The sequence below is a fragment of the Alnus glutinosa genome, chromosome 11 (assembly GCF_958979055.1).
Source record: "Alnus glutinosa chromosome 11, dhAlnGlut1.1, whole genome shotgun sequence".
Classification (NCBI taxonomy): Eukaryota; Viridiplantae; Streptophyta; class Magnoliopsida; order Fagales; family Betulaceae; genus Alnus; species Alnus glutinosa.
The window spans coordinates 25369195-25386020 of NC_084896.1; the positions used below are offsets into that span (position 1 = coordinate 25369195).

At 34.8% G+C, this 16826-nt stretch overlaps 3 protein-coding genes across 4 annotated transcripts in view; 2 read left to right on the forward strand and 1 right to left on the reverse strand.

Moving 5' to 3' along the window:
• The window catches only part of LOC133881530 (uncharacterized), a 27598-nt gene extending 17018 nt beyond the window's left edge, over positions 1-10580 (reverse strand). Inside the window, exon 1 of the mRNA XM_062320473.1 lies at positions 10571-10580. The gene's annotated coding sequence lies outside the window, so the exon portion shown is untranslated. The remainder of the gene's footprint in view (positions 1-10570) is intronic.
• Positions 4579-11106, forward strand: LOC133881528 (cyclase-like protein 2). Of its 2 annotated transcripts, XR_009902541.1 has the most exons (8): positions 4579-5081; positions 6869-6913; positions 7342-7414; positions 7665-7762; positions 8105-8175; positions 9586-9729; positions 9832-9886; positions 10969-11106. XR_009902541.1 is itself a non-coding variant. In XM_062320471.1 (7 exons), exons 1-6 carry the CDS (start codon positions 4580-4582, stop codon positions 9709-9711), a joined length of 915 nt encoding a protein of 304 aa, XP_062176455.1. In that variant the 5' UTR covers position 4579; the 3' UTR covers positions 9712-9729; positions 9832-10088. The 2 variants fall into 2 exon arrangements, 1 of the variants encoding a protein (XP_062176455.1); XM_062320471.1 differs by lacking the exon at positions 10969-11106 and having other exon boundaries at positions 9832-10088.
• On the forward strand, positions 11106-16362 carry LOC133881529 (cyclase-like protein 2). The gene is made up of 6 exons (XM_062320472.1): positions 11106-11520; positions 13587-13631; positions 14418-14490; positions 14742-14839; positions 15133-15203; positions 16148-16362. The coding sequence occupies exons 1-6, from the start codon at positions 11106-11108 to the stop codon at positions 16271-16273; spliced, it is 828 nt and encodes a 275-aa protein (XP_062176456.1). The 3' UTR covers positions 16274-16362.
• Positions 16363-16826: the final 464 nt, after the last annotated feature.

Here is a 16826-nt window from a genome sequence, read left to right on the forward strand (position 1 = left end):
ATATTATTAAGTTTCATAAGTGTCATTATATCATATGAATAATGTGAATTCATAATTACGTACGTATGTAATCTATATACATAGTCATTGACTCATTGCATCTAAATATTACTAATAATTATTAAATACTTAAAATCATAAATCATACTTATTAAGTGTATGAGTGTATCTAACTAAGTATCTAAATACTAAACCATTATATTAGTATGAATTTGTATACTATAGTCTATATCATATATGACACTATATAGCTATAATTATATATGTTACTAATAGAGTAATATGTATATATATTTATGATTATAAATTATGAATCATATCATATCACTTGATTTATGAGATTATCTATGAATCTATAATAAGTAATTAAGTATGATTTTTATAAATTTACGAGTAATAAATCATAATTATCAAATTTATCATAATTCATAATTACCTACTAATAATACTAATATTATATGATCATATGATCTAAGTATTATCATATGATAGTATATTTAATATATTAACATGATCTAACAATTCGTATGTAATGATTATTAAATATTTAATGATAATACTCATAGCATATAGTAAAGTGATTGCATATTTTATATTTACATAAATTACATGTCATATGGTAGTATGGTACAATGTTATATTATTATATGATCATATAATCCTATAAATTATAATCTTATTATATTACATGAATAATTTGATTAAGTATTTGGATTGTCATTATATCATATGACTAACAATTAATTATTGATATTATTCATTTTTACTATTTTATATAAATATGACCAATTAATATATATTGACCAATAACTATTGTTATTTGTTACTTAATTTATGCTTACATAATACACATAGTATATTATTCATTATATATATATACGACTATACGAGTCGATCCTTATACGAGCGGATTCACGAGCTTTAGTCGGGTCGAGTCAAGTTTATACGAGTTTGCATCGTTTAATAATCGAGTTTGATTTTCGTATTCATGAGTAGCTCATTTAATAATCGATTCGAGCACGAGTCGAGTTTATTCGAACCGATCTCGAGTAAGCTCACGAGTAGCTCAGCTCGTTTACACCCCTAGATGGGAGTGCTCTAACCTGGAGATAAACTCCTATAAAAAAATAATAGAAACCTAGTAATAAACTCCTATAACTATTCTTATTTAATTAAACTACGATTATTCTAAGATAAGATACAATAAAGCTAACTACAAGAGTTTTATAGAATATGTACTTATGAGTCATGCTAATATCTTCTTGCTCCTATATAATTCTCATAGCAGTTGAATAGTGTTTTACCTTTTTGGAATGAAGGTGGAGCTTATATTCATGAGTTCATTCATCCTTCCATCTCTTTTCCTTGGTTCTTTAGAAAAGTAAATATCCATTACTTTGTGGGCCCATCCACAGGATTAGTAGGCTTTCTTAACCATGTAACTTAGAGCATTACTAGCAGCTTCCTTACAAGGGATATGTTCCCTAAATTTTAGGAAAAATTTTAAGAAAATCAAAAAAACCATCCCACAGCAGCTTCCCTACAATTATCTGTTCCCTAGGAAGTGAACAGTACTTCCCAATGCATTGGGAAGCACTGTTCACATCCCATTCAATTGTTTATTCTAAAAATATAATCTCTCTTTTACTTTATCTCTTTCTTTTCTTACTTTTGATTAAAGTAAAAATAACAAAATAATATTTTAATGATATAGGGAAAAATGAAGGGAAGCTGCTGTGGGGTGTTTTTTGATAGGAAAGCAAAAAGTAGTTTTATTCCTTACATTTAGAGAAAACAAAGAGGAAGGGAAGAGAAGCTGCTAGGAATGCTCTAAGTCCCTTAAGGAACCCTCTCACAATTGCCTGCTTGAGAGTGTGAGAGAGCTATAGAAATGGTTTACATAGATAAGAAATGTAAATAATTTTATGCCATGCATGTAAATATTATTTTCTTTGGTCAACTGAAAACATTTTCAAGTTAACTAACATTTTATCTATATATTTACAAGTTTGTATAGCGGTTACTAATGTCTCTATAAATGCATTTCAAATCCCCTGAAGATTAGTAAGGAGGAATTAATTATTCTTATACTTTCTTCTAAGTTTACATGCATCATCAATATATATATAAAGAATTAATAATCTAGTTTGTATTTAGCTGTTGTAAACTCGATGACATCAATGAATTTCTTTCCAGTTATGATATCGGAATTTTGTGATGGAATGTAGGAATCGATTGCTTGTCTGTTGCTGCCCTTGCTGAAGCATCCCAACTCATCTTGTCTTTCTGGAAGGCAGGGTAAGACATTCTGTCTTTCGTCCATGTCTAACTTTTAGAAAGTGACACATAATGCATCTACATATCAGGTGAATTTTCAATCTTCCAGCCCCAAAAATTGGGATTTTTGACCTATGATTTTTTTTTTTTTTTTCCATAGATTAAGCTTTGGTATAAATAGCTGTTGTTAGGGTAGTTTTTGGTATGGTGTGAACTGCATGCTTTTTGATGTTCTTCACGCTTCTTAAGAATCTAGGGCTCTCGCCCCGATGCCTAAATTAGTTTTTGAGAAAAAAGTATATTCAATGCACAAAATAATCATTCTATCGTTTATGGACTGAGTATAAGTCTATTTATAGGCAAAAAGGTGGAGTCAAACCTGAATTGGGTTTTGTACTCTCACTTGAATTAGGAGTGCCTAGTGTTTACTTTAGTATGAGAGTCCTCTTACCATTCAACTGGGAGTTGAACTGTTGATTAGATTCTTCAAAGAATCCTTATTGAACCTGGATTGTGACTACTACTCCAATTCAACTTAGAGTAAGATTATTTCCGACGGGTGTCAGCAAGACAGTTATAGCTTATTGATTAAAAAAGAAAGATTAGATTAATGACCAGCTTTTCTCTTTCTCCTAGGATAGAAAGAAGTAGTTGTTCTATTGGTTCTGGAGTATGGTGTTGAGAGTCTCTTTTGTCTGGGGTTCAAAGCTCATGTAGGAACTAGGAGAAATGAGTTTGAGAGACCAGTAACCAGCATCAGGAAGGCATATATAAGACACAATTGGTACATGGTCGGGTTCTAACCATGACATAAAAGGTGGTTGTTTTTTTTTTTTTTTTTTTTTTTTTTTAAATTAATAAAAAGAAAAATGGAAAAAGGAAAAGCTTCTCCTTTGAAAATGAAGGAATACAAAGAGTACTATTGACTACCAACAACCAGATTCCATTAGATTCTTCACTGGTTTTGTTAACAGTTATGCTTATGACTTTCTGTGAAGGTTAGTAAATATTTTTATTAATCATTTCAGACAAGGTGCAGTTGGATATTGCAGAGGCAAGAGGGCCAGAACTCAATAGGCTTATGCAAGTTCCTAATATATAATAGTTTACACATATATGTAGACTTCAATGCACTAAGATTGGAGAAAAAATTTAAAGCAACTGAACCACATCACTCCTACAAGACTTATTGTTGACATGTAATTGATGAGAATACTCCAAAACTTTACAGAAAGTAACAAAAATGTGCAAGCCAAGATCATAAATTATGGAATAATTCATGGTATTACATTGCATTAATGTGCAAGCTCATGAAAACTGCACCGCATAACCAAACTCCTGCATTATACTCAAATGAATGTAAGACTTCATAGATTAATCCTGCAATCCTGCAAACCACCATCCCAGAGCGAACCCTCCTTGGAGAAAAGCCATCGCTTCTGAGATCAATGTGGTTCCAAGCACCTACTACAGTTTCCATCAAATTTCCGAAATTCCTTGGAGAAAGCAGGCTCTTAGTAAAACCAAAGATGTCTACATTGTACATAAAAATATCCCTGTGTGCTCTATTGCACTGTATATAACTTAATTATGCAACCAGTTTCTAGATTGTGATTTATGAACTCGCCATGCATACTCCATTATCAACAAGCCATGCTCCCAAGCACCACCCATTTCCCAATGAATACTATCTCTATATATATACTCTAACCAACCGATGCATATATCATAAGTCATGGAGATAATAAATCTTTTATTTTAGGCCCCCTTGAGCCTTTTTGGGCTTTTGTAACGGTGGACCTTTGATTTGACTGGGTCTTGGGCCTAAAGCTCTGGGCTTATTTTCTAATTTCTATAACAATAAGATACAATCGTCAATCATATATTCCAATAATACAAATAATTGTTCCCACCTACTCGTATTTTCATCGTAATTGAATCTCCATGGAGATTTTTGAAGAAAAAGTAATTTCGAGGCATTTATACGTTAAAATATTGGGAACTTTTTTTTGTTATAATAAAGAGAAATTACACGTAAGCATAAATAGTCATAGAATTGTACTGTATAAATAAGTATTTATACTATTTCGCATGTATTTGGTAAATATTTTTTAGGTGTTTTTTTTTTTTTTTAATGATAATAAAAAATGATTGATGTCATATAAAGTAGAATAAATTTGTATAAAAATAAATATATTTTTTAGTGTGTATTTTTATTTGAACAATAATAAAAAGGAAAAAAAAAGGAAGTTATATAATATTTTGAAATTAATAATTTTTTTTTTTTTAGGGAAGGCGGAAGATGTTTGCCAAGCACGTGGATGTTTTATCATCCTACCTAACTCATTCCCGCTCTCCAGTGCTCTTCACTTCCATCTTCAACAAACCATCGGCTATGACTTCCCTCATCGTCCTCATCCTCGTACTGTACGCGGCGTCGCAGACAATCCCCGCCGTATCCAGCACCACTGCCTACCCCTCCGCACCGGGCACCGAAACTACGGACTGCTCGGTTTCGGGAACAGACGAGCTCATACCGGTTCGCCGAGAAGTCTACGATGGAGGCCGAATCATCGATATCAGCCACAGGTACACCCCGGACATGCCGTCGTTTGATTCGAGTGACGGGATCGGCCAGTTCCTCTGGCTTCCGAAGAGCATGAAGAACGGCTCTCTTGCCAACCAGTCCGAGATAAAGCTGCCCGCCCACACCGGCACGCACGTCGACGCGCCCGGGCACTTCTTCGATCACTACTTCGACGCCGGGTTCGACGTCGACACGCTTGACTTGGGAGTGCTCAATGGTAGTTATCAGTAATTTCTTGTTTTTTTTAAGGTTGTTTGGGCGTGTGGGTGCTGTGTGTTCAATGAAGTTAATGATTGGCTTCACCATGTCTGTCAGGCTCAACAAGAAATGGGTTGTTTTTTTGTTTACTGATTATATGTGAATTATAATGGGTTTTTGGAGCTTGAAGTTCCGATCGAAGGCAATTTTTTATTTTTATTTTTATTTTTATTTTTAAATATTTTTAAAGTATGGTACAGTGGTCGATCAAGTTGCTGGAGGTTTTGATATATCATACAGTTTCGATTAAGTATGGGTTTGTGGGGAAATGGTAGTGAAGATTACATCAGTGTTTAGCTGGAAAAATGTTTCTTTTCTTTTCTTTTTCTTTTTCTATTTTTTGTTTTAGTGTTTGATATTTAATCAGGGGCTTGATTTCATTGTTATTATGAAATTCTCTTCTATCTTTTTCTTTTTCTTTTTGTGTGTCTATTTTGGTGGTCAGAATTCATTGTTATTCTTTGTTATGAATTTAGAAATTAAATGATCATTTTGAAATTTTGAACTTGAAGCTTGGGTAGAGGGTGAGATTGCATATATAGGAATTTCTCAGTGTATATTGCCATGATTTTGTTTAAATCCTCTCTAATTGTTTTCTGTAAAATTCTTCGAGAATAAATTTTCAATCACTATATCTTTGAGGCATACAGACCTATAACCCTTTTGAAGATTACTCAAAAAAGCAAAGGAAAACCCACCTTTTTAAAGTTAAAGAAACTGGTCTAACTTGTTGGTAGAATTCTACTCTACCAATGGCTAATAACCCTTGATCATTCTCACAGCTAGCATTTCCTAATCTTAATCTTTCTTACAGCTTTCTGCACTAACATGTTATAGGGAAATTTACATGGCAGGTTTAAGGAAGTTTCTTTTCATGGCAAACATAGTTTTGGGTAGAGACCCAAGACTTTGAGAGTTTTGCAAGTTATTCTTGACTGTGGATATGTTGTCAGCCTCCTATGTGGACATAAGCGAACTGCCAAACCTTGTGAATGCTTAATTTTTCTCGTGTATGATTGCCCTTTCCTTGTACTGCTTTATTGTTAGATCATGTGGCTTGTCTGCAACAATTTTGAAAAGTATATAGTGGATTCGAAAGTGCCTGCTCCACTAAAAGGGCAGGTATTAGGTGTTTAATTTTTTTTATTCCATAATAAAGCGTAAGTGAGAAAACAGCTCTATGCCTCTATGTGTTTTGGTTGGGGCATTTAATCTTGTTGAAGAAAGGTCCGGCATGGGTTGTGATGGAGGTGGTGAGTTCCTGATGCTGTTATGGGTCTTAATACTCTTTGCTTATCTTCCTAGAGAATGATGAAGACAAAGCAATATTGAGTTTTATGTTTTATCTTCTGGTTTAGAAGAATGCAAAATTCATCTAGACAAGGGCAAATCTTCTTCTACATCTTCTTGGTCTGCTTCGAATTTGCAGCAAGATTTTTTTTTTTTTTTTGTTTCCTTCTTTGGAGAGCTGCTGCTCTTTCTAGTGATTGGTGCATCTGAAAGTGAGAACAGGAGAATCTTTGAGCTTGCTTTGATGCTGAAGAGTATTAATTTAGATCATTGCTGCTTGAAGAGTCTTTTTGAGGAAATGTCCTTTTTGGTTCTCTGGAATTGTTATCTTACTATCTATCATGTTTTCTTTTGTTGTTTGATATGTTTTGCTTTTCTCACCTTTCATGTAAATGGGAATTTCTCATATCTTGCTCTGTGACAAAATGTGATGATTATATTTGTTTGTTTCAATAGGTCCAGCATTGTTGGTTGATGTTCCAAGGGACAAGAACATAACTGGTAATGAACCTCTCTTTGTGATCTTTTCATTTTTGGTGATTAGCTTCTTTCCATTTAAAATGAAAACTTCTACTTTTGGGGGCAGGGGGGATGCTGCTTCAAAATTTCAGTACATGCTGTTTAATTTTCTTCCAGCAGCATCTTCATATGTTATGACTGATGAAATAACATGCTGTATCATTTGGTACTCTGATTAAATAACTTGCTGTTTCAGTTGGTATGACCTTGTCTCTGTGAACGCCCATCCATAAATACTTATATAAACCATAAGATGTAATGTAGATGCTACTTACGCCCCACAGTAGAATAAGTTTTTTGGTGGCTAAATGAAAATCTACCTATATTTTCCAAGTGATGAAAACATTTTTTATCTTCTATTTTCTTAACTTTTGCTTATATTAGACTATGATAAAGTCTATTCCTTACAGCTGAAGTTATGAAGTCTCTAAATATCCCCAAGGGAGTACGCCGTGTCCTTTTCAGAACTTTAAATACTGACAGGTATGTTTAGATCAATTATATTTGGTAGAATTTCCACCATGGTTGATCATTTTCTATTGATGAAAACCATCTAAAAAGAAATTTTGCATTAATAATTATTGGTGATACTGATTTGCTTGAAACTATTGCATTTGACATGTTTAAACTAAGAGTTTTGAAAAGTCATTTTTATTAATTAGAAACAAAATTTAACTTAGAAAGGAAAAAAATTATGCATTTTAAGTTGAACTAAAACTTACTGCAATTTCAGGCAGCTTATGTTTAAAAAGGAGAGTGACACAAGTTATGTGGGATTTATGAAGGATGGGGCAAGATGGTTGGTGGAGAACACCGACATCAAACTTGTTGGTAAGAAATGCCAACACTCAGTATCCTATTTTTGTTAGGTCTTCCATTTATGAGTTGACTTAATAGATGCATGCTAATTCAACAGATAATGTAAAATGCTTTCATAAAAAAAAAATTCTTTGTTGCAATATTCTAACCTGTTAAAATTTTATTGAAAACCAATTTTTTTTTTTTCCCACTCAATAGCTTATATATTTATTAGGAGAATTTTGTCTTATGTTTAGCTATAACACACTGAGAGGACATTTGTGAATTTCCTTCCTGTTTATGATATTCACATTTCTCTGCTTTCTTTTGCAAATCTAGTGGTTGCACCAACACATTTCTTGTGATGGAATGTAGGAATTGATTACTTATCTGCTGCTGCCTATGATGATTTGGCCTCCGCTCATTTTGTCTTTTTGGAAGGCAGGGTAAGAAATTCTTGTCAGATAAGTTAGTGATTCTTCAATGTTTTAACTTTTAGCAAATCTTTTGCTATCTTTACCTTGTTTTTTAGCTGAGCATAATGAATCTATCAGTTGAAGTTTCATTTTTCCAGCCCTCAAAATTGGGATTCTTTTCTCAAAACTGTTTATATAATTTGGCATTTTTTTTGGGTAATTTTTTTGGTTTATATCAGAGATTTTTATTGAGATTTCTGATTTTGATTATCTGTCAATTCTGAGTACAAATCTCATGTAATGTTATCATCCTGGGGAATGTTATACCGGTGGTTGGAGCCAATATCAGATGAGATCTCATTGAAAATCAAAACCATATATATTGGTCTTGGGCTAGCTCCCCCAGTCAAAATGGTTTGCTGTTTTACAGGAAACTGGTTCACATATAATCAAAACCTTTTACATTGTTAACGTTGTACAACCATATGAAAAAACTAATTAGGTGGATTCAATGTGAATGAGCACGGGCGGTAAATGGGTCAGAGCAACCTCAGCTTAGTGTTTTTTTTTTTCTTTTTTCTTTTTCAAAAGAACTTTCCCTTTTTATTTGGGAGTATTGAATACACTCATAATTCTGAGCTTCATGTTCTTTCTACCAAGAGACATGTCAGCGCAGTGATGCTAAAACGCGCCAAATGTATGAGAAACTTCCCTTTTTCTTAAAGCATCCACACCTCCAATCATGAATCATTATTTAGCATATATGATGATTATTGTCATTGTTATCATTGTTGTTGTTGCTGTAAACTATAGAAGAATCCCAAACAACACAAAAACTCCATCTATAATGGGTTAAACCTCAGACCTCAGCCACCTCATCATTTGGGAGTAAGGACTTTTTAGTTTTTTAGATATATTTTAAACTCACATTTTGAATTTAGACCTCATGGAGTTCATTTAGTAATCTCCCTAAAATTGTTGAACTGGAAAAGCTTCCCCTTATCAAGTTTTCTTAGCAATAAACTTGTGGCTAAAGTATTTTGGAAAAGCAGAAACTAGAGATATCCACTGGATCTAGGTTCCAAAAGAAAGAAAACAGACAAGCAGGCTCTATACCGTCTATGACTATCCTGCTGTGGTCTCCAAGTCGCCTTGTTGCCAATGCAGTAGCAAGTAGGCTCTCCCATGGTTTGCATCTACAACCGTCTTTCAGGGTGGCTCATTTCTTGGATTTCTATTCAAGAAACGTTGAACCGGGTTACTTTGCACTCCCGTTTGGGCCGTGTTGTTGGGGAGCCGACCTCCTCTTGTTTGTTTCATTGTTTCCAATATTGAAAAGAAAAAAAAAAAAGAGTAGAAGAAAACAGAGTTTTGTTGTGGTTTGATTCATATAGAACTAGTAAGGTCAATACACAATGCTAACGTTACTTAAATATTCAGGAAATCATCCTCGTGGAAGCCCTAAAGCTCGATGACATCCCTGCAGGAATATATTCTGTCCATTGCTTACCTCTTAGGTTGCTTGGTGCTGAGGGATCGCCAATAAGATGCATTCTCATCAAATAATAATTTATATTATTGAAAGTAATCTATCCTATGGAACCTTTTTCCATGTTTAATTAGAAACCAATTACTTTCTTATCAGTTTTAATGGTGTGCTCATTCATATTGGTTAAATTGTTACAGGATCTCTTGTGCCTCAATAGAGCGGGAGAGATATGCACCAAAGAAATTCAGCAACGTATGTTAATACAGTTTCCTAATACTTTTATGTATAGGTTATTATGAACAATATAATAAACGTTTGTTGGACTCTGCCTTTAAATATTGTAGGTAGAATTTACGACACTAATATTTGGTGGACTTAGGGCTTGTTTGAGAACGCCTTTTGGGCGTACGTTTTGTTTTTTACCCAAAAATCAAGTTGCACCTACTATTTCTAATGTTTCCGTATCTTTTATTTTCACCTGCACAAGTCTTTTCACTCAGCTTTCCGCTTATGAAATTCTCGTGGAAGAGAAATAAACGTAAGTATACCATATATGTTGATGCCTCGAGAAAAAAAAAATAGAATGTGGGAAGTCTTGTTTTTCGTTGGGTTGCTACAGGCTTCGGTTTTTTAGGTGTTGCAAGTCTGAGAACACTAAAAGCTAAATTCAAATTGAGAAACAGAAAATTACACAGAAAATGCGTTGTCAAACAAGCCTCAAGTCGCCACCATTTCATGCTGTTGTGCTTTTTGACATCGTAAGGAACACGTGTCACGATATGATTAGTGTTGATGTGACAATGACACATTAACAAATTCTGTCAACTTTTCTAATATTTGTAAAAACTCAAACCACAAAAATCATTTTGCATTTTTCCCTATTTGTAAATCTAGACCTACATTAGTGTTTTTCACTAAATAACGTTCTCTAAGATGAGTATCAAGGTGGGTGTGAAAGAGTGCAAATAAAATGCCCTAAAATTTATTATTTTATTGTGTTTAAAAAGTAATTAATGTTGATATGGTAAAATATCAACTATTAAATTTAAAAACAATGCTAAATTTTTTTATTCCATGAAATTCTTAAAAATTCTAAAATTCTTATGCGTTCAAATATGTATTATATTTGACTTCAAACATCATTGTATTTATAAAAAAACATCATTATATATATATTTAAAAAAAAAATAAAAAAAAATAATAATTACCAAACCTTCGTATTTGTGATTGGTGGCAGCGTAGTCCGTACAAACATACATATGTTCGCAATGTAGACATCAATCAATCATGGTTTGTAAACTTTAAACGTTTGTGTGTTTGTGATTGGTTGTTAGTTGTTACTCCAAAGAGTCGGCATCTATTCCTCCGGCGGAATATTTGGATGTTTATCATCATCATCAGCACATACTTTACTCACACACGCTGACCCGCTCAGACCCACTCTCCCAGACGCTTCAACAAACCATCCACCATGACTACCGCTTCCCTGCTCGTCCTCATCCTCCTACTCTGCGCTACGTCGCACACCATCCCCGCCCTCTCCACCACACCGGCCTACCCCTCCGTACCGGGCACCGAAACCATCGACTGCTCGCACTCCGGTACAGACGAGCTCAGACCGGTTCGCCGAGAAGTCTACGGTGGAGGCCGAATCTTCGATATCAGCCACAGGTACACCCCGGACATGCCGGTGTGGGAGTCGAGCGACAGCCTCGGTCAGTTCCTGTGGCTCCCGAAAAGCATGAAGAACGGCTCGCTCGCCAACAACTCCGAGATGAAGCTGCCCGCTCACACCGGCACGCACGTCGACGCCCCCGGCCACGTGTTCGATCACTACTTTGACGCCGGCTTCGATGTCGACACGCTTGACTTGGAGGTGCTCAATGGTAATTGTCAGTTACTCATTGTTTTTGGGGTTGTTTGGGTGCTGTTTGTTCGATGAAGTTAATGTTATGTTTGGTTCACCACCATTTATGTCAGGCTCAACAAGAAAAGGGTTTTTTTTTTTGTTTTGTTTTTTTTTTTTTTTACTATTATGTGAATCATATTGGCTTTTTGGAACTTGAAGTTCTAAAGGTGATTTTTTTAACTATAGCGGTCAATCAAATTGCTAGAGGTTTTGGTATATCACAGTTTTGATTAAGTGTGGATTTGTGGTAGAAAAGGTAGTGGAAGATTGCCTCAGTGCTTAGTTGGAAAAGGGTTTCTTTTTATTCTGTTTTTTCTTTTGGCCCTTGATATTTAATCAGGGGCTTGCTTTCATTGCTATTATGTAATTTTTTTTATTTTTTTTTTCGTGTTTGTATTTTGGTTGTCAGAATTCATGGTGATTCTGTGTTATGAAAATAGAAATTAAATGATCATTGGCAAATTTTGAACTTGGAAGCTTTTGGTAGAAGGTGAAATCGCATAGGAATTCCTCAGTTTATATTGCCATGATTTTGTCTTATACTTCTCTAATTATTTCCTGTAAATTTTTTTGAGAATAAACCTTCAATCACTATATGTTTGAGGCAAACCCGACTTAAAACACTTTTGAGTCTTTGACTAATTACTAAAAAAGGCAAAGCAAAAGCCATTTTTTTTTTTTAAAAAAAAAAAAAAAAAAAAAAAAAATCAGGGAACAGGTGTAACTTAACGGTGAAATTCTACTCTACCGATTTCTAGTCACCCTTGATCCTTCTCACAGCATTTCCTAATCGTAATCTCTGTTAAACAGGATGTATTGAACTCATAATTCATTAGATACTTTTTATGAATGTTATAATGCTCAGTACTAAAAAACATTATAGGGAAAGTTACAGAGTAGGTCTAAGATTTTTTCTTTGGCTTGTCTTTTTGTAGAGATGCCCAGTATATTTTGTGCTCATGCTTGTATTGTACCCTCTCAGTTATGTATTGGACCCCTAACTAATACGCATCATTGGGGTCTTGGGCCAGATACCCACTGACTTGACCGCCTGAAGTTATTGGTCAGTTTGTCCCTCTTCTTGTGGGGTGACATACTCTTGGAGTGTAATTAGTTTGGTTTCATGACATAGTGTTGGTTAGGGACTCAAGGGTTTGAGAGAGTTTTGCAAGTTATTCTTGATGGTGGATGTGTTGTCAGTCTCCTAAGCGGACATAAGCAAATTGCCAAACCATGTGAATGCTTGATTTTTCGCGTGTGTGATTGCCCTTTCCTTGTACTGCTTTCTTGTTAGATCATGTGGCTTGCCTGCAATGATTTTGAATATTACATAATGGATTCAAGAGCGCTGGCTACACTAAAAGGCAGGTATTAGGTGTTTTGACTTTTTTGTGGCATGAATAAAGCTCAAGTGTGAAAATGGCTGAATGCTTTATTCGTTGGGGCATTCTAATCTAGTTGAAGAAATGCTGGGATGGGTCGCATACTCTTTTCTTCTCTGCATAGAGGAGTGATGAAGGAGATCAGAAAGCAATTTTATGTTTTATGTTCTATATCCTGGTTATGAAGAATGTAAGATTCATCTAAACAAAGGCAACCTCTACTAGGTCTTCTTGGAGTGCATCGATATTGCACACATGACACCCACAAATGCAGGCACGCGCACACACATACACATGCGCGCATGCTCAAACACACACATTGTCTTTCCTTCTTTGGAGAGTTGCTGCTCTTTGTTCAGTTTGGTGGATCTGAAAATGCGAATAAGGGAATCTTTGAGCTTGCTTTGATGCTGAAGGATATTAATTGAGATCATTAAAAATTGAAAGTCTTTTTTTCCTTTTTGTTTCCTCGGAACTCTTATCTGACTATCTGTCATGCTTTCTTTTGTTGTTTGATATGTTTCTCTCTTTGTAGCTTGCATGTAATGAGAATTTCTCACATATTTCTCTGGGACAAACTGTGATCATTTGTAAATATACTAATTACTTCATGTTGTCTTGACGAGATATTGGTGATGATTATATTTGTTTATTTCAATAGGTCCTGCATTGTTAGTTGATGTTCCAAGGGACAAGAACATAACTGGTAAATGAACTTCTCTCTCTGTGACCTTTTCATTTTTGGTGATAGCTTCTCTCCATGTAAATGAAAACTTTCTTTTTTGGGGGTCTGTGGGAGGGAGAATGCTCTTTCAAAACTTCAGTACATGCTCTTCAATTTTCTTCTGGCTGCTTCTTCATATGTTGTCTCTGAAGAAGTTAATGAGATTGGCTTATTACTTATAAAAAAAAAGAAAAAAGAAATAAGGTGCTGTATCAATTCTCTGTATATGCCCATCCATAAATACTTATATAAACAATAATGTAAGGTAGGTGTTTCTCAGTAGGGGTGACAATTCGTATTTGCGTGTTGAGTTCAGGTAAAGTCGAGCCATGGGTATAAGACTATATAGATCAACTCTAACTTGACCCATTTAATTAAATGAGTCAGGCCATTCAACTTTAAGCCGCTAATTTCGTGTTAGCTTCGTGTCAGATTTGTGGGCCGTGTCAAAAATTATCAATTATAAATGTTATATGTTGGGTTTAGATCATGTCACGGTATGAGTATAAGACAATGTATGTCAACTATAACCCGACCAATTTAATTAAACGGGTCAGACTCCTCAACCCTAACCCGCTAATATCGTATTTGGTTCGTGGGTAGTGTCAAAAATTATCAGCTCTACTTCTTAGGCCCTACTGCATAGCAAGTGTTTTGGCAGCTCAATGAAAATCTACTTATATTTTCCAAGTGATGAGAACATTTTTTATATCTTCTATTTTCTTAAGTTTTGCATGTATTAGACTATGATGAAGTCATTCCTTACAGCTGAAGTTATGAAGTCTCTAAATATTCCAAGGGGAGTACGTCGTGTCCTTTTCAGAACTTTAAATACTGACAGGTAAGGCTAGATCAATCATTTTTTGTAGAATTTCCACCATGGTAGTTATTTTCAGTTGATACAACTCATCTAAAAAAGATATTTTGCATTAACTAGTTGTTATTGGTGATACTGGTTTGCTTGGAACTATGTCATTTGATACATTTAGATAAGGAGTTTTAAAAGTCATTTTTATTAATCAGAAACAAATTTTAACTAAGCAGCAACAAATTATGCATTTTAAGTTGAGCTAAAACTTATTGCAATTTCAGGCAGCTTATGTTTAAAAAGGAGTTCGACACAAGTTATGTTGGATTTATGAAGGATGGAGCAAAATGGCTGGTGGAGAACACTGACATCAAACTTGTTGGTAAGATATGCCAATCAGTATCCTGTTTTTCTTAGGTCTTCCATTTATGATTTACCTTAAGAGATGCCTGCTAATTCAACAGATAATGCAAAATGCTTTCTACATTTTTTTTTTTGCAATATTCTAACCCATTAAATTTCATTGAAAATCAAAACCTTTTCACTCAATAGCACATATATTTTATTAGGACAATCTTGTTTTGTGTTTAGTTATTGCGCACTGAGAGGACATTAGTGAATTTCCTTCCTGTTTCTGATATTCGCACTTGACACATTTCCTGTTATGGAATGCAGGAATTGATTACTTATCTGTTGCTGCTTTTGATGATTTGATCCCCTCTCATCTAGTCTTTTTGGAAGGCAGGGTAAGAAATTCTGTGTCTGACAAAATAGTGATCCATGTTTTAACTTTTACTAAGTATTTTTCTTTCTTTACCTAGTATTTTAGTTGAGCATAATGTATATATCAGTTCAAATTTCATTTCTTCAGCCCCCAAAATTAGGATACTTTTCTCAAACTGTAGTTATAGCATATAGGTTGCTATTTCTTTTTATTTTTTATTTTGGAGTTTATATCAGGGACTTCTAGTAAGATTTCTGATGTTGATTATCTCTCAATTCTCTGAGTACAAATCTCATGTAATGTTATCATCCCAGCGAATGTTATCCGGGCAGTTGGAGCCATATCAGATGAGGTTTCATTGAAAATCAAATCTGTAGTAATTGGTCTTGGACTAGCTTGCCAGTCAAAGTTTTGCTGTTTTACAGAAAACTAGTTCAGATAACAGAAAACTGGTTCACATATAATCAAAGCCTTTTATGTTGTTAACTTTGTACAACCATATAAAAAACTAATTAGCTGGATTCAATTTGTACGAGCACAGGCGGTAGTGGCAATTGTGATTTGTGATGGTATTTGCAATAACAAACTGCCATTGTCTTTCCGTCATTGCCTTCCTATATAACATGGTCTAGGAAAAGTTATTTTAGCAATGCTCTTGATCAATGTCTTCTTCCTGCTTGTTGGGATTGGCTAATAACCGTCTAGCTGAAGGTTGATGTTCTGGATTGGAGCAGCTGGTTCTAGGTTAACTCATACATCTTTGTTTTCCCACGTCTTTCTTCTTTTACATTAAGGAGTGCAACATCCAATTTGGAAAAACATCATTCACTCATCTATAGGTGATCCATATTGGGATTTATGTCTATGGCTTACTATAAAATATAAGAAAGCAGAGTTTTGTTGTGTTTGGATTCATATGGAACTAGTAAGGTCAGCAAACAATGCTAACACTGCTTAAATATTCAGGAAATCATCCTCGTGGAGGCCCTAAAGCTCGATGACGTCCCTCCTGGAATATATTCTGTCCATTGCTTACCTCTTAGGTTGCTTGGTGCTGAGGGATCACCTATAAGATGCATTCTCATCAAATAATAAATTTTGTTGTAAGTTTTATGTTATTGACAGTGATCCACCCTATGGAAGATTTTTCCATGTTTAATGAGAAACCTACTTTCTTGTAAGTTATAGTTTCTTATCAGTTTTAATGCTACACATGCAAATTGGTTAAATTGTTTACAGGAAACAATGTTAGCCCGAGGAGGTATTGGGTGAAATAAGCATAGGCCAAAACTTTAATTGTTGTAGGTAGATTTTACCACACAAGTAGCAGTGCTGTCCACCGTGTCCGTTGGAGCCGGAAACGGCTCTTCTACCTTCCGCCTCTGTCTGAGTCAAAAGAGTTGGAAAACCTCTAAACTCCACTCACATTTTTAGCCCAACTCCACCTAAAAAATGTCGTAGTCAGATTCGGGCGGAATAGTCAGAAATTGGCTGGGGATTAATGAGCTTTTTCCTGGGTTTTTTGGGGCTTTTGCTGTCAGAGTCGGACCGGAATAGTCAGAAATGGACCGGGTCTTAATTTGCTTTTTCTTCAGGTTTTATGGGCTTTGTTGCATTTTATTTTTTTGGATTCGTCGAGGAATAC

What these genes read in the sequence shown, in the direction of transcription:
- LOC133881528 (XM_062320471.1), top strand. Translation starts at nt 4,580, where the DNA reads ATGTTTGCCAAGCACGTGGATGTTTTATCATCCTACCTAACTCATTCC. An exon ending in TGACTTGGGAGTGCTCAATG is followed by an intron (nt 5,082 to 6,868) that starts GTAGTTATCAGT and finishes TTGTTTCAATAG; the next exon opens with GTCCAGCATTGTTGGTTGAT. An exon ending in TTGTCTTTTTGGAAGGCAGG is followed by an intron (nt 8,176 to 9,585) that starts GTAAGAAATTCT and finishes TTAAATATTCAG; the next exon opens with GAAATCATCCTCGTGGAAGC.
- LOC133881529 (XM_062320472.1), top strand. Translation starts at nt 11,106, where the DNA reads ATGACTACCGCTTCCCTGCTCGTCCTCATCCTCCTACTCTGCGCTACG. An exon ending in TGACTTGGAGGTGCTCAATG is followed by an intron (nt 11,521 to 13,586) that starts GTAATTGTCAGT and finishes TTATTTCAATAG; the next exon opens with GTCCTGCATTGTTAGTTGAT. An exon ending in CACTGACATCAAACTTGTTG is followed by an intron (nt 14,840 to 15,132) that starts GTAAGATATGCC and finishes TATGGAATGCAG; the next exon opens with GAATTGATTACTTATCTGTT.